The sequence below is a fragment of the Protopterus annectens genome, chromosome 1.part0 (genome assembly GCF_019279795.1).
Source record: "Protopterus annectens isolate FY-2018-M chromosome 1.part0, PAN1.0, whole genome shotgun sequence".
NCBI classification, from domain to species: Eukaryota; Metazoa; Chordata; order Ceratodontiformes; family Protopteridae; genus Protopterus; species Protopterus annectens.
This window is the reverse complement of record NC_056725.1, coordinates 125,305,634-125,324,303: the sequence shown is the minus strand read 5'-3', so window position 1 is coordinate 125,324,303 and position 18,670 is coordinate 125,305,634. Positions and strand designations below refer to the sequence as shown.

At 38.3% G+C, this 18,670-nt stretch overlaps 1 protein-coding gene across 1 annotated transcript in view; it reads left to right on the top strand.

Annotated features, from left to right (window-relative positions):
- LOC122793396 (nesprin-1-like) overlaps positions 1 to 18,670 on the top strand; it is an 876,647-nt gene that overhangs the window by 701,941 nt on the left and 156,036 nt on the right. Inside the window, exons 35-36 of the mRNA XM_044061803.1 lie at positions 1,297 to 1,420; positions 16,148 to 16,314. Coding sequence (XP_043917738.1) covers positions 1,297 to 1,420; positions 16,148 to 16,314 — 291 coding nt within the window. The remainder of the gene's footprint in view (positions 1 to 1,296; positions 1,421 to 16,147; positions 16,315 to 18,670) is intronic.

Here is an 18,670-nt window from a genome sequence, read left to right as displayed (position 1 = left end):
TAATCTGGTTGAAGTTTCAGCCAGTGTTGTCTCAAGGAGACTCAGAACAGTGGCACCATGAATTCTATGGTAGGCACACCTCAAGAAAAATTTGAAATTCCCATTAAGGATTTTCTTTGGCTGCCTTTTAGTTTTGACCAGTAATGTTCCTTCAGCTAAGATGTTATCGGCCATACTGTGTGTTCCTAAGGGTTGGAATATCTGAATGTATACTGGTATATTTTCCCATGCTTTAGATCACTGCCACATAGCAAGAGGAGAACTTCAAAGAAGAAATTGCTTGCTGATGGAGATGCAGTCACAGAACTACTGTTTTGACAGATACATCCAAAAATGTGCCACATCATTCATTGCTACTGTAAATCATTGTTATTCATTACTTAATTAATGCATTTATTGATTGCTTTTGTTGACTGATCCTGAAAAACCCATAATGTTTAATAGAAATTCTAACATGCAAGGGCTTGCTCCCCTTCCTGTCAGGTTTCACAAAAGTCAAATAGGCCAACTTGATTTTTCCACTATTTCAAGACTACTGCTTAATATACTGTGAACTATTGTACTTGCTTTACAGCATCCTTTTCTCTCAGGATGGCAAGGCTAGATGGAGCATCTTAGTTGTAATAGCCGGCCTTTGCATAGTGCTTCCTGTTAGTCCTATGACTTGGCCTTCTAAGTGCACCAATATAGGAACAACAGGCATTGCACTCTACTAACAAAGTAACATTTTTTCACATTCGTACTCAAAGAGGAGTTGACTCCTGTAACAATCACTCTATGAAGTGTTACATCTAGACTTTTCTTTTATACTGGGATTCTGGACAGTTAGAAGTCCCTATCTTCCAGCTGTCTGCTAAACCTGATACAGGTCAAGTTCACATATGTCAGTGTATTCTAGTAGTAGGTATTGCTTTGAGAGACTTTGTGAGTTAAAAGCATTGCCATATGATTGCGATGACTCAGATATTCCAATATTTTTTAATGTTCTAAGCACTGATTATATATTAACATGGGAACCACGAACAAGCTAACTTCCTACCTCATGTCAGCTGTGACAAAGCTTTAGACTTAATCTTGGCTAGCTCATTGAGGAAAAGTAGAACAAAAGTTAACCAGTAATTATGATAAAGTGCTGAAAGTATCCCTTACCCCAGAATATCATTCATAGCAAAGAGTACACCAGAACAGACTGAAAACTGCAAAAAATGTGTGTGATTGTCTGAAGTAAAGTAGTAAGTATGAGATAAACTGAAGAAGCTGACCTGTTCAGATACTGATATTTCTTGTCTTCTGCAGGTTTGAAAAAGATTTATCTAGCTTTACCTCATGGTTGGAGAAGTGTGAATCGCTTGCCACTCCTAAGGAGCAATACATTTCTGCAGACCAACTAAAACTACAGAATGAACTGCAGTGTTTGAAGGTAAACTGCACTCTGAGAAAGAAATAGTAATGTTAAAGCTAATAAAATAAAGTATGATCATTCATTCATTCATTCCTTGACTTTGGTGGGTATAACTGTATGCATAAAGACCCTGTACAAATGTTTTTGTGTTTGTTGAAAGGAACCCTTGCCTGTGGAATCACTGCCCATGATGCGCACACACACACACACACACACACACACACACACACACACACACACACACACACACACACACACACAAGCACACTCAGCCATGACACATGTATCCTTTGGCTCAGTGACAGATAGTTCACTACAGCATGTCTGTGGGAGGAAACTAGAACACCTAGAGAAAACCCATGCAGACTCACGGGGACATGCAGATGCCACACAGAAAGTATCCCAGCTGAGGACTGAGCTGGAGCACCAAACACTGTAAGCAACAGTACTGCCTGTTTCACCACTGGGCCTTGTTACACATGGACAAAGGTTAGCATGTGGCACTTCCCTGACTTGCAAAACCTGACTATATTTGTATTAATTCACAGAGGTAGTGGAGGGATCACTTCTAACCCAAACTATTTAAACCCATAAGCCTAAACTGTATTCTTTGTAAAATCAATGGAGTTAATTTGTCTATGGTGACACGGTGAAACTTACTTATGTATTTGAACAGTATGGGGTACTTAAGGGGAGACCTTACCTTTTGAATCTTATGGCATGTTTTGAAGAGGTGACAGTATCACTTGATGTAGGACTAACAGTGAATGCTTCTAATTTTGCTTTTACGTTTGTTTAGACATTCAACACTATTCCATGTACAACAGTAATTGACAAATACTCATCCAAATGTATTTCAATGGCTAAAATAATAGTTAATCAACAAGACAACATTTTAAGATAATAGCATATTATAGATTTACTGATGACCAGTTATGGATTGTATGATTTAGCAGAAATAAGAGTATTACACTTTATGGACATGTTGCAGAATAAAATATTTGGTTTTCAATTTACCTTTTAAATTGAAGTAAAGAAAAATACATTATGAATGTTACTATTTTTGTTGATTCTAGAAATAAAATCAGTTCAAAAATAGGGAGAAAGGATAAAGCATTAACAAATTTCTTTTAATTTAATATAATGGATTTGCTACCTTACAGTCAGATGGTGACAGCCTGTCATTTGTGTACAAAAACTAACGATTTTGTGAATTATTAAAATGCATTATACATAAGTTATATAATAGGGGATACACAAAGGAACAACTTATGAGATCAGTTGTAAAGTTATGGAATGAAAAAGAAATGGTAAAAGCTGGGAACTATTGGAGTAAAAGAGAACAACTAGAGTCAATCCAAAAAGAAGATATAATCAGTTTGTGTATTTACTCATAGCTATTTTACACATCAGATGGTGAATGTTATTAAAAAGTATCATTATATACTTAATCTGACAAAACTTTGAACTTGAAGGATGCAATATCGGATTTACCTAAATTAACATTTAGGAGAGGCTCCAACATCTTGGATATTGTTCATAGTAACTATTTTAATGAGATTTTCCTTCTGATAACAAAGGAAATGTTAATTGTCAGAATTGTGAAGCTTGTAAATTTGTGATTGAAGGTGATGTATGTATGAATGGGGAAATTTTTAGGATAGGACTGCTTCTTACTTGTAACTCTGTGGGAGTTATTTATGTATCTATGTGTAATTGTTTAAAAACATGTATTGCAGGAAACTAAAAAGATTGTTAAAAAGAGGATGTTGGAGCATGAATGTGATATTCAGAATGGAAGAATGACAAGGCCATTTGCCTGTCATTTTTACCAGGAATAACATTATTTAAATTATTTGAAATCTGCAGTACCTTTGCAGCATCCAGTACATGTTAGAATAAATTCAAAATGGTTTCAACAGAAATAAGTTTATTTTATATTAAAGTGTCAGACATATGTGCACTAAGGAATAAATGTGGATATTGATTAGAATATGTTTAAGGTAATTGATGGATTAATTAGTGAAATAATTAAGTTGATTGTGTGGTTAAGTAAGATATTTAATTGGAAATATTAATGTGAAGTTGTCCTATCTCGCCTTCATTCTTTACTGCTGGGTTTGGAACTGATCCTCGGTTCTGACTTGGCCAAATACTAAAGCTCGAGATCTTCAACCAGCTTATGGCTAACTCTCTATCCCATGATGCACTGGGGCTTTCCCCAGATCTCTTTTTGCTGCTGAAACAGATCGGGTGATTCACTAGCTCTGGCTAAGTGTTCTTTTTTTCTATCAAAAATAGCTTTGTTGTTAGGAATTACATACGTATATTACATTGTAGTGCTTTAGCTTCATTAATCATACTTTAGTGATCTTTCTACTGTTTGTTTTTTTTTCTTAATAATTATGTGGCCATATGTATAGGCATTTTTGATCTCCCTATACCCCTTAAAATTTAACATAATAGGTTTGCAGTGTATTTAGTAGTTGTAGTTAAAGTTTGCTGTTTTTGATTACTGTAGCTTAAAGTTGGAGATTCTGGTCAAGATTCTCTGTGTGCTATTTAGTAGTACTAAATATATTAATAGGCTTTAATAACTCATTTTTTCTTATAGAGTTATTATTATAGAGTTATTTGCTGTTAAGCCTTATTTGTTTGTGTGTTTCTTTCTTATTACAGTGTACAGTGAATTTGTTTAAAACAGTAGGATAAATATTACAATAACTAATTTTTACTTAGGGAGTTATTGATACTTTAGTTACAAAGATGTATTACCTTGACTGATACTGCATTATGTCCAAACAAGTGAAAGAAATAAAGCCTTCAGGATTTAAGAAATGCCCCAAATGTGGACAGAAGATGTCCATCACAGATGGACACACAGATTGTGTGTATTGTTTAGGTGCTCATCACCTACAAGAAACATGTGCTATATGCCACTCTTTTAGTGCTAGGGTCCTTCAGGAAAGGAAGAACAAACTCATAGTGAGGGGTTTGCTCAAGTCTTCCTTTCAACCGGATCTAGAACAAGGTCAAAGCTCCCAAAGCAAGTCACCCAAACCAAAACCTGACAAACAGACTAGAAAGTCTTTTTCTACTGCATCTGACAGTTTGGAGCTGATAGAGCAGTCTCCATCCTCTTCTAAATCGATGAGATCAGACAAACCTTCGACCTTGGCTCCAGTAGCTTTGGAACAGATGGTCTTACAAATTAGAAGCCAGTCCTCTGAGTTGGAGCCGGTATCTCCTACCTTAAAATCTCCACTTCTACAGTCCACAGCCTCACCAGCCCCCTCTTCTCGATCCTCGAGAAGCTTATCAGATTTTGATGTGGATCATATGGTGCAGAGGCTTTTGAAGACACCAGCATTTGCCAAACTTTTGCCTGAGCTGACCCTTCAGGCCTCCGATCCAACCATTCCCCCTTCCACCCACAACCGTTCCTCCTCCAATCCAAATCATTTGGAACCAGAGTGCTTGGAGCTGATGGTGGTGGAGCCGCCAGCACCAAGACCTATTCCAGGATCTTTGGTTCAAGCAGTTCAGACTGCTTCAGTGCCGACCGAAGACTCTAGGGGCCAACACTCCCCGGACGGGTCCAGGCAGGAGAGTCAAACCGATTTTTCAGGTCCGACTCTACCTCTCAGGGCCTCAGCATGGGTGAGCTCAGCTCCTACCTCTGGTTCAGAGCCCACTGCCTTGGTGCTGGATGAATCAACTGTTTCTTTGGATCCAGGGGTTCCCTTGCATCGGGGTCGGGGGGGATTTTGATGCCATGAAGAGAGCATTGTCCCCTCGGACAACCACTTCTTCAGGACAAGCAATGACTTCCCCACAAGCACCGGTGTCTGCCTCATCATTACAGACTACACATAAGCATAGAGACCCCGGGCCTCAAGATGCCCCTACGGGCAAACCCTGCACTTCTGAAACCTCTCCAGAAGGTCCCACTGAATAAGTTTCTCAGAAGAGGTTGTGCAAGAGGAAACATTTGGATTCCCCCAGGAATCCGTCACCTCAGACACAGACCTCGATGATTCAGAAGGGTCCCCACAGTCACCCTCAGAAGATGTCTCCTTTGCAGACATCTTGGAGATCCTCAAACAGAGAGGTGGATGGAGGCCCATCAGCCCTACTGATGAGGAGTCTGTGTACCTGAAGGCTTTTGGGTCTCAACTCTTCACCACTTGGGTGTCTCCACCTTTTGATGAACACATGGATTTGGTTTGTCGAAAGGCATTGGAGTCTCGGGACACAATGGAACCTGTCCCTAGGAGGCCCAATAAATGTATTACTTCACCCCAAGATAAGTCCTACTTCACTAAAGGAGTCCCTGTTGATGCCATGATGGTGGTAGCAGCCAGCAAGAAGGAACTGAGACCTCCACATCTGTCCATCCACCAAACAAAGATTCAAGAGTGATGGATAGGCACAGAAAGCGCATGTCCTGTTCAGCAGCCTTTACACTCTGGTCGCTGAATTACCTTACACACTTTACTAGGTTGCAGAGAGATCTACTAAAAGAGCTGGGAGATACTCTCCAGGGATAAGTAGCTGCGGGGGTTACAGATAAGGTATCCTCTCAGCTCTCCACCCTTAATTCCTTAATAAACTCGTCCACCCACCTGGTATCTTACACAGCTGATGGAGTGAGCAGGGCATCGGTACAGGAATTGCCCTTAGGAGACATTCCTGTATGTGCCTGTGTTCTTTTGTGGAGCCCTTCAAGTCATCCTTTATAAACACCCCCTTTGATGGCTTGTCCCTTTTCGGGCCTAAAGTGAAAGAAATACTCACCAGGTGTGAAAAAGAGGGAAAGACTCATTCTGCCATTGGAGTCCATTTTTCCACACCTATTAGACCTTACCCTAAAGGTTAAAAAATGTAGTTTTAGAAATTTCAAGGAGCCTTTCAAGACACACATGGCGAAGCCCCCTCCGAGGTAGAGGAGGGGGTAACAATGGAAGATACCAACCAACAGAGGGGGTCCGCAGAATCAGGACAAGAGTGAACCATTTTTCTGAAAGCCCTATCATCACTCCTAAAAGGAGGCCTATCCATCCATCTCTGGAAGCATTAGGGGGACGTTTATCTTTTTACCCAGATGCCTGACTAAAAATAACAAAAGACAACTGGGTACAAAGTATCATATCCAGAGTTTACTCTATGCCCTTTTCCACCCCACCTCCCTTGATACAAATAATTCTGGATGTTCCAGTTAGTGACAGGAAACAAGCAACAATAGAAGTTCAAAAGTTGCTACAAAAAAAGAGTCATCCAACCTGTCCCCACAGACCAGATAGGATCCGGAACTTCCTCAAGGTTCTTTTTAGTTCCAAAGAAGACAGGGGACTGAAGGCCCATTCTGGATCTCAGCAAACTAAACAAATCTGTAAAAAAGACAAAATTTCTGGATGGTTACTCTGCAGTTGATACTTTCTTTTCTAGGAAAAGACAACTGGATGTGCTCAATAGATCTACAAGATGCATACTACCATATAAAAATGGACAGGCCATCCAGAGATCATCTACGCTTTTGGCTGGGAGCCAGTCACTATCAGTTTCGGGCTCTGCCCTTTGGTCTCACTACAGCCCCCAGAATGTTCACCAAATGCATGACAGTAGTCACAGATCACCTGAGGCGTTTAGGATCCAGGTGTTTCCATACCTAGATGACTGGCTCCTAATCACCACCACCAGGCATCAACTTATCCAAGTGAGAGACACCACACTGAATGTATGCTATCAGTTGGGGATTACCATAAACTCAGAAAAATCTGCCTTATTACCATTGCAACATATCGTTTTTATAGGAGCGGATCTAGACAGCACCACAATGACATTGAAACTCCCATCAGACAGGGTTTATGCTCTTTGGCAACAAGTTCTGGCTCTCCTTTCCAAAACAAAAGCCCCAGCTTTGATAGTTCTCAAGCTGCTGGGAACAATGGCGGCATCTATCATTGTGGCCCCACTGGGTCGAACGCACATGAGGATACTACAATGGCTCCTTTTCACTCAGTGGATCTTTCAAGAACTTCCAATGTCACATCAAATAGTTATCATGAATTCCTGCAAAAAAGACCTACAGTGGTGGCTAACATCAGATCGAGTGACAATAGGCCGTCCATTCGTCTTACCTCCCCCTGTAGCCATAGTGACCACGGACGCTTCGCTGATAAGGTGGGGGAGGCATTATCCAGAAAGAGCAACCCAAGGCACATGGAAGATCATGAGGCCCTCCTGCATGTCCATGTCCTAGAGATGACAGTGGTACTTCTAGCGTTGCAGTCCTTTCAAGACTCTCTCCCTCTAGGGACTATTGCAGTCCAAACAGACAACATGTCAGTAGTGTGGTACATAAGCAAACAAGGAGGAACCAAATCTTACCCCCTATGTCTAGAGGCTCTGAGAGTATGGCAGTGGGCAACCTCCTCCCAGTGCTTTCTGATAGCAATGCATATCCTGGGGAGATCCAACGTGATAGCAGACAAACTAAGCCTCATGAGTGGTCCCTGAAGAAGGAAATGGTGGAAATGATATTCTGCAAATGGGGCCAGCCTTGCTGTGATCTTTTTGCCATGCCCATGAACACAGACTGCAGCATCTACTTTGCACTAATTTCCCCCAGGGGATTCCCCAAGGGATGCATTTGCACACAATTGGCCTCTGGGTTTCCTTTATGCATTCCCTCCCTTTCCTCTAATACCCAAAGTTCTACAGAAAGCTAGTAATAATAGCCCCTTACTGGTCTCGACAGATTTGGTTCCCCTTCCTACGGCCTCATCTTCTGGAAGAACCTTGTATTCTGGACCTGATACCAGACCTTCTGATTCATTCATCGGGGGCTCTTCATCCATCCCTTCAGACCCTCAAACCGACAGCTTGGCTGATCCAATTCCAAACATATCTAGGCTACAGAACCTTTCCACTGCATCACAACACATTCTGATATCTTCTCACAAAAAGCTACTAGAAAGTTATACCTCAGTAAATGGAAAAGATTCTCAATATGGGCATTGCAGAATCACATCGACCCTTATTCAGCACCTATATCAGCTATACTGGAATCTTTGACATAGCTATTTAATGAAGGAGCAGCTGCAACGACTATTCGAGTTCAGTTAGCAGCAATATCAAATTTTCATTTTGGTGATGAAGTACCAAATGTTATGTCTCATAGACTTTTGAAAGCCTTTCTCAGAGGCACTATCCATTTGAGACCACCCATTAAAACCCTCTTACACCATGGAATCTAAATTTTGTGTTGTCAAGGATAATTCTTCCCCCTTTTGAACCAACTTCTTCACGCGTCCTTAAATACTTGACATGGAAAATTATTTTTTCTAGTGGCTATAACCTCTGCTTGGAGGGTTTCAGAGTTGCAAGCTTTATCCGTCAAACCTCCATATATGTTATTTCACAAGAACAGAGTTTCTCTCGGTACAAATCCTTCCTTTTTACCCAAAGTGTGTTCAGAAACTAACCTGAGTCAGTCTACCAAATTACCAGTGTTTTTCCCCAAGTATGGCAGTAAGGCAGAATACATGCTACACCAATTTGATGTTCATAGACAACTTCGATTCTATTTACACAGAACAAAAGAATTCAGAAAAACTGATCAACTTTTTGTCTCCTTTTCAGATTTCAAAAAAGGTGCTACTGTAGCAAAGACCACTTTGTCCAAATGGTTATCAGATTGCATTTCCTTTACCTACAATTCAGTCAACAAACCATTACCAAACAAGATAAAAGCTCATTCTACTAGGGCTGTCTCCACTTCCTCAGCTTTTTCTGCCAAATTACCTATAGACACAATTTGTGCAGCTGCCACTTGGTCAAAGTCTCATACCTTTATCACTCATTACAAAGTTGATATGGCCTCCAGGGACAGGGCTTCCTTTGGTTCCACTGTCCTGAAGAATATACTCCCCTAAGCCACCCAAGAAGATGGTGCAAGGGACACTGTCCCATCAGTAAAGAATGAAGGTGAGATAAGGCAACTTCACATAAAGAAGTTATATAACTACCATAACGTTCCATGTCAGTTGTCCATCTTGCCTTCATTCTTATGCCCCCCCTCCTACCCCCATCCAGGCTTCTTGAGGATCAAAAACCTGATATTTCATATTTTTTATTATTCTTTGACCTTCTTCTAGTGTCCTTATAACTATTAAGGCTCATTGGGAATAGACACAAACAATTATCTGCAGCAAACAAGATCTGGGGAAAGAACCAGTGCATCATGGAATAAGGAGTTAGCCATGAGCTGGTTAAAGGCCTCGAGCTTTAGTATTCGACTGACTCAGAACCGAGGATTGGTTCTGAACTGATCAGTAAAGAATGAAGCCGAGATGGACAACTCACATGGAACGTTATGGTAGGTACATAGCTTCTTTTTTTATTTGTTATGTGCCTCCTGGAAGGATGGAAGGCTGAGGTACCAGGACATTTGTATTGATAAAAACAAAAGTTAAGTTTTAACAAATAAGTGTTTATGAGCTTTTTTCCATGACTTGGAGTGTTTATATAATATAATGTGCCCCTTTTTATTCTACTAATCCAACCATTATTGAAGTTGAATGTATTTCTATAGTTTGTAGGTTTTGAACAAGGCACCTAAAACAACACAAAAAGTTCTAACAACCAAAGAAATAATACAATTGGAAAACTTGAAACATTTCAGAAATTGTCCTTATATTCTGTTCCCTAGAGCTTGTTTAAAGGAGACCCTCACCTCCTCTGTGAAACAACTTCTGATCTGGCTCTTCATTAGAAGTTGCTACCTTGAGTTCACTGCTCTGGGATTCTAATACTAAATCAGTGACCTTAATACTAAAAATAAATAAATAAATATTGATTAAAATTATCAGTGGATTGTAAGAGCTTCAACCAAAAGAGACTATTTCCATAATAACAGAAAACACGATTCAGCAACACAATAGCCTCAGACAGGAAATACCTCATTATCAGCTAATTTGCATATATCTGGATCACATGGTGTTATCACTAGTTTTAATCAGCAATCTCCTGCAGTAAGCACTGCAGGCAGCCCATGTGTTGTGCTGTGCTGGCACAGGCATATCCCTCAGTCCTTCTCCTACACACACATGTACACAAACACACACACAGACACACATACACACTCACACTCGCATGACATTTAGCTGTGCCTAATTTGACAGAGTGCCCCTGGTGTATCCTTTTATTTATTTCCCTGTACATCCTAAAACATGGATAATTTTGGTCAGTCAATAATGCCAGATGTTAGAGTTTCATTCTTCTTGTTGCTCAGAAAAATGATAGCGATACTAATCCTGTTGCTCTATTATATTTTTAAGTCTGTCAAAGTAATATTTAAAAATCTCCCTGACATCATTTGCAGTTCCTTCCAGCTTTGTATGGACATCTTCAGTATGGTTGTTGACAGGTACAGTAGCTCCTCCAAATGGACACTCCCATCCCTCTCAGCTGTCCCTGATTTTACCGAACATCCCAGAATTTGTTATATGCATGCCCTGTCCCTTGTAATAGACCATTTCACTCAGTCAGTAATATCATAGAGTAGAGTTTTAAACTTCTTAATGTTCTGAAAAAAACATCATATGGTAGTAGTTCCTTGGTAGTACAGAGGACTAAACTACCATTAATGACATACTTACTGAGCAAAAATGTGGAGTTTGAAGCTTTATTTTCATTGTTCATTCATTTCTTTATTTTTAAGAGACTTACAATAACATTTAAAGACTATCCCTGGTATCTAGTTTTAGTGCAGAAGTCTAAAACCCTTCTTATTTCTCAAGTAGCTTTTTGTATCAAGGGTACGGGGTTTGAACATTTTCGTCACTTTCTTAATTTTTTAAAGTGAATTAGGGAAATATTTAATGAATGTCCTTGATGTCTGTTAGCCTCCCCCATATAGCATGCATCTTCCATACATCAAAACTGTTGCTATATTTACTTTTTAAGACTCTTTAGGGGTCTACATATGGAGTATCCCTGATGTCTAGTGTTCCATCCCGTACTAAAGGTCTTTTGTGCAAAAAATGCTGTACTATTGTATTTGGAGGTGTCTTTATAGTAATAATAAAATTTCTCTAGTATCTTGTGGTCCCTCCACTTCATATGTCTTTGTGTACTGCAAAACTGTTGTTCTTTTCATTTTATAGATGTTTTTCTGGTAATAATAACATTTCCATCGTGTCTAGTGTTTCCCTTGCCTCATATGTCTTTTGTGCTGTAGGTGTCTTTAAAGTAATAATAAAGTTTCCCTGGAGTTTAATTCCCTACCTAACTACTGTAGTTGCTCATTACTCCGGGGAAGTTCATAGTATGACAGTATCTTCCCGATGCTCACACTCACACACACACATATAGATATATATCATAGATAGCCACCTAATGGATCGAAGTCACCAACACACATACACACACACACACACACACACACACACACACACACACACACACACACACACACACTTAAACACCAACCCCCTACTGTTACCACACAGGCAGCCATGCAGTCTCAGACACAAACACACACACACACACACACACACACACACACACACACACACACACACACACACACACACAAAAACCCAGGCTGGCTCATCCCTCTCCATACATTCACATATGTACACCCCCCATCACCACCACTCCCTGTCTGCTAAACTCCCTACTGCTTACCTCTGATGTGATTTCACCCACTGAAAGTAATGGGTAAATGCAGACTTTTGGCAGAGTTAATTAACTCAGCCATCAGATGTAATTACACGTGCTGTGCAATTCTCTGAGGCTCTTGGCTGTGTAAATGCATTACTGTCTAGTCTTTTAAAGACCATCAGATACATTGTGTACAATCAGAAAAATGTCATATGTCGACAGAGTCTAACTTGTGTTCCATGTTTTAAGTATTGCTTTCTATTCTGTTTTAACTGCTACTAGAGTAGTGTCCACTGAAGTAAAATATTTGTTTCTAAAATGTAGGTTTGTCTATTTTATTCTCCATACCAAAAATCTTACTGCCAGTACTTTTATAATAAAAAACTGTAATAATATAAAATGGGATTATAATCTCCTTGGTTACTCAAACTAGGCATAGCCTATTTAAACCTTTCAACTTCTAAGTTCACGACATCTGTGCAAAGCTGAAAATAATGGGGGGACAAAGGCCCCAAATCAGGGGCAGATTTTAAAGATTGCTCTTATAAACTTATAAAGTTGCTAGAGTAACAGGTTTTGCATTAACATGAATTTTCTAAAGGATATGAAGTCTCAAATTCAAATCCATCTATCTATCCATCCACATCAATATTTAGATACTTGATTCCTCAATGGTTTGCCAGAAAAACATTTTATAATGAACAGACCAAAAATGTGAGGTGAAAATCTGGACAATCTGTGAAAATATGGACAATTGAGAGGTAGCTCCTAGGTAAAATTCATTCTAGAAACGTGGCCAGGACACCAGGAATGGCTACCATTTTATATGTGTCATGGAGTCCTTTACATCTTCCTGACCATCAACTCCAACAGTTGGGTCCTCATTTTAATGTGTCATACAAAAGATGGAACCTCTGGCGTGCAACCCCCCCCCATGTTATTCTACAGTGTCAGTACTGGAAAATCCATCCCAGTACTTGGTGAAGAACTACATTCCACAGTGATTGGATCATTCTTGCATCAAATGTAAGTTTATTACCTGATGAACTGTTGACGAGTACATTTTTAACTGTATTCACTTCCTGTATTATTTGCTAGAATAACTTATTAGGCTGCTTTTCCTAAAACAAAAAATTACTAATCAGAATTTCAAGGACTCTTGCTGATGCAGAGCAGGATTTGCCACCCATACCTAGCTTAGCAGACAGGGCACACTCTGAGTGTGCTGTAATTTTATACAAGAGCCAATGCCAAAGAGCCAGTGCAAACCCTAGTTCTTTAACAAGTAATACACATGAAAAATATGTAGTCAGCACTGAAACAGTAATATGTGTAAAGCTTTGTAACATTAGTATGGGGTAAGGAGTAAGAATGTTTTCCTTAGTTATTATTTTGTACTTGTTTTATGTCAGAAATGTTCTGGACTGAGTATACAGCACTCTCACCTACAAGAAAATCATCAAAGCATTTCTACTGGCTTTGAAGACAGATACTTAACGGCTGTCAGCTGCTGAGGGAGGAAGTAAGAATGCTTCCCTTAAGAGTCAGTGATTTCAGTAAAAAGAATCCCAAATCTTTGCAGCTATATGTAAATATAGGTGTATGTATGGATCTATGTAAATTGCTTGAATGCGCATTTGTTTGGCACACAACGGACCTCGATATGCTGACTTAAATTACAAGTGGTCACAGCACATTTCTTTGAAAATATTTGGCCTAAACACATTTAATTGACAAATGAAAAATAATGGTAAATACAATCAAGAAATATGTTGTTTGGAACACAGTGTCCACGAATGGAATGCTTTCTGTAGTGTAACCTTAAGACACATCTGTCTAGCACATTACAGAGGTCAGTGCTTTTTCATTGTGAATCACTGCTGGTGCAATGTGGTTTGGAGAGATTTCTGCCATCTTAGAAGTGGTGTGACAATAGAGTTGCTGTGTATAATTTTGTGGGTGAGGATTGCAAGAGAGCTTGCTCACCTGCAAAAAAACACTTGAAGTTAACGTTTTCACAAGTTCACAAAGTTTGCAATTCTCCTTGTTGATCAAGGTTTTGTTTATATTCTTTTTCGGGCATATTGTGTTTTGAGCTAATATTTTCATAAAGATATACTGTCTAGCAATTGTTTTTAGGTAAGTTTATTTAGCTGAATTATGTCTCAGACAAATGTGTATTCATTTCATTTACCCACATCCTGTGAGACTGTGCCCCCCCACACAGACATCCCTGCTAACTTAAATATACCAATTCTGAGATTATACTACTCCAGAGAAAAGGAAAAAATTCTCATCTCTTCGGTATTCAGCGGTCCCACGTAAAGCCCAGACTTCCATAAACTCTTTTTGAACTGCATTGCATTTGATCACTTATTTTGAATGAATTGCGTGCACTTTGACCAGCCACAGGTGACCCGCATGCAGATGTATATATGCATATATAAATACACACACACACACACACACACACACATATATATATATATATATGTGTGTGTGTCTATATATATATATATATATATATATATATATATATATCTACATATATGTATATATTATTTATTTTATTTTACATTTGTTAACCGGGATAGTCTGACTGGATGCATGTCCATTTTCAGCGGAGGCCCTGGGAGAAAAGCTCCAGACATACACACAAAAATAAAATAAGATAGCTCCAATATACATTTAATGAACAGTTAACAGTCTCAAGTTCAGATAACACTATTATTCATACAATTGTGCATAATAATTTGAAATAGTTGACTAACAAGATAGAACACAACTAAGACTGCAGGAAAGAAATGTTAGCACACACTGATAGAGAAGAAGTTAGAACACACTGATAGAGAAGAAGTTACAAGAAGGAACAAGGACATGACCATTGTGTTATTGGATACTGTTTAAGGTTCTTTTTAATAAGGGTCAGAGAGGATTCTTGGGTTAGCCGGAAGTGAGTTCCAAATTTTACCAACAGAGTTGGCAAAAAGAGAGTTTCCAGCTAAGTTGTTGGTTGTAGATATCTGGACCAGAAGTTTATTAGATGAATGAAGTGGCCTAGGATTACTATAGTGGTTGATAATGTTTTTGAGTGGAGGAGTATTTTTGGGATGGTTTAGGACTTTGTGTGCCATTATTAGTTGATTGTACTGAAGTAGGCTATGCAGTTCAAGCCTGCCAAGATGTTTCGGATTAAGACAGTGGTGTGTTCTATAGGGCATTCCGGTGGCAAATCTAGTAATGTGGTTATAGCAGCTAAACAGCTTATTAATTTCAGCTTTATTCAGTTTAGTCTATAATGGGGAGGCATAAAGAAGCGTAGAGAGTAGGTGACAGTGGGCAATAGCAGTTCTAGCATGTGGCGTTAGGAAAGGTTTAATCTTGTATAATGAGCCAAGTTTTTTATTGATGGTTTTAATAGTTTGGTTAACATGCAAATCAAATTTGAGGTTGTTGTCTATGATTACACCTAAAAGATTTGTGTATGCCTCAGGTCAAATAATAGTACCATTATAGTGCAGTGGATTTACGCATAGGGGAGAAGAGAGAGGGAGAATACACACACACACACACACACACACACACACACACACACACACACACACACACACACACACACACACACACGCACACACACAAACACACACTCACACACAAGCACACACGCACACACGCACACACATATTTGTTTTCAGACTTTCAGTTGCTTTCTGGTAGATATCTCAGAACAGCAGAGTCTGGAAATTTCCCTTTACCCAGCTGTTGTATGATCTCAGAGTTGGCATATATAATATTCAGAAGATGTAGGTGGTGCAAGGTGGCTTGCTGCCTGCAAATGAAATTTTTTTTTCCTGGTCAAATCTCTCTTTATGTTGTCTTTTTGACAGCTCCCTTAATGATGAGGCAATTATATATATATAAGAAGATTAATAGGTTTCTTTTTAAACATTTTAAGCATGTGCACATTTAGAATATGTGATAAAAGTTTGACAGTTAATTATATTGCATTGTTGAATATAGTATGGGGAGCATGCACATTGTTTAGTGACAAATTTCTGTTTTTTCTGTAATCTGTAGGATTTACAGGCTGAAGTGGATTCTCATGAGACTGTCTACTACCATGTTTTAAAGCTGAGTGAGATGATTTTCCCAACTGCAAACAAAGACTCTACAGACGTTATACAACAGACATTAAAGCAGTTGGAAAGTAGGCTGCACCTTTTACCAGAAGCTATCACTAACAGGTATGTTTATACTTGTGTTCAAATTATCCAGTGATTAGATTATGGAGAACACTTAATGATAACACTTCTCACTGCAGATATTATTGAATAAATTTAAACAATGAGGGATATGGAGGCAACAACAGTATTTTCAGGACATGTTTCAAGAGGTATACAGAGGGAAATACAAAGTATATATGATATACATTCATTGATGATAGACAAACAGAAAGACTGAAGGATATTGTTAAGAAAAATTGACATATATTGAATATTATTCTACAGGTGAGACAAAATTTATTTCCTGGACCTAGATTTAGTTATAAAAAGTCATAGACATTAAAGAATAAATGATGTTATAAAGAACTATTAAGATGTGTAGATATTAGAATCAGTAAGAAAGAGGGAACTTATCCATGTACTAAATGTAGCTCAAGTATATAAATAAAATGTTAGCAACTAAACATGAATTTAAGTTCAGGGTTTATGCCGATTGTGACAGTAAGAAAATAGTGCATGTAGCTATTTGTGCAAGATGTTTGGTCTTCTATATCAGTGAGACCAAAAGGAAATTAAAGGAAAGAATATATATGTATGTATGTATGTATCTATATATATATATATATATATATATATATATATATATATATATATATATCAGATATTAAGAGACAAGTAGATGTTATATAAACATGTAAAGGAAACTAATCAAAGCCATAATTTTAAATTTGCAAAGTTACAAACTGTACATGAAGAATTAAGGGGCAGTGATATTATAACTATGACAGAGAATGCAGAATATAAATGTTTAGGGACATCATTTCCCATGCTTGAATGGACATGGTATAAAACCTGTTTTCTTAAATAAACACAGGTTAAGGTAATAAACTTTATAAAATAAGTTTTACATACAAAATTTTAAAAGAACGAATATACAAGGAACATATTTAATGATTTTGTATATCTATATATATTAATATTTTTATATGTTTTGTATGTTTATGTATATGCATGACAATATGTAAGACAGGAGGTGATGAAATATATGAAAATATTCATGTAATTCTGTAGGTGTTATTTAAAGGAAATATTTTTAGTTTGAAAGAATTTTGCCTGAAGAAGTATAATTTGCAATAGTTTTAACTTGTATTAATAAATATTAGGAGACTTCATCTACTACTTATTTTGCATTATTTTACCTTTTGTTGGTGGACTGTTTTTTAACAGCAGCCCATTCTGTTGTTACATAGATAGGCTGATCAGATTTTATCTGCACTATTTCTAGGTTGTAGATCTGATTGCTAAAATGCAGCACAGATTTGAGCTGTCCAGAAAAGATACTACAGTATTCCAAATTCCATTTAAAACATCAGAATGTAGATTAATAAGAACATTATTAAATGCCTTGGGTGTATTTCACTTGAGAACATAAAAGATGGCGGAATATAGAAGGACTTGATATTGATGCACAAGATCATGTTGGGGAGATTTAAAGGGATCATCCTGAACAGGAAAGACAGACGATGAAGGAGGGGGTTTGAAACAGTCATCTGTATTATCTAAGTACTCCCTAGAGCTCTACTGCTTTTTGACGGATGGGTTCTAAAGACTTAGAATGAACTACCAGCATGAGTGGTGGACTGGGAATTCACAGGGACACACAGAGGGGCATGAGATAAATGGAAAAAGGATAAGATGGAGGGTAAAGATAGAGGCAGGTGGAATGATAAATGTACATAAAAGATCAGTCTGTACATGCATATTTAATTTTTCCATTAAGCAAATGTAATGCAAATGTGATTTTATCCAGATGTCCTTGCCTTTGGGCCTTGATACTGATTATGCACAGACTAACTCATCAGGATGACTCCTTCAGGAAAAAGTGTTAGAGCTGAAAGGGAAATATTTTAATTGGAGGTTGTAGAAAGTTTTGGAATTGTGCAAAAGGTTCTTAGATATCTTGAGTATTGAAGAGCCTAGTCCAACTTGGCATTCCAGGAATATATCCATAGAGCTGGACACACAACCCCTCAGCACTTAAAAGTCAGATAGACTTTACAAAGTGCAAAACACCTGCAAATACCTTTCTAAGAACTCAGGAACTGACCCATTATTGGCATCCCTGGATGCTGCATTGAAATCCAAAGTGGATCTTAGTTTCATTTCTATCCGTAATAGTAAGGAAAGTGGGACATTGTGCGAATTTGAAAAAATGTCTGCTTTGGCTATTAGAGCTATAATTGCTAAACACATATAATAATATCATAATATCCATGTGCTGCTGCAGGAAGATAAAATCTCTGTGGAGGATGCAAGGGACAGGGTATGAAAAATGACCCCAGTAGCCTTTAAGCTGGAAAAGCATACCACTGAACAT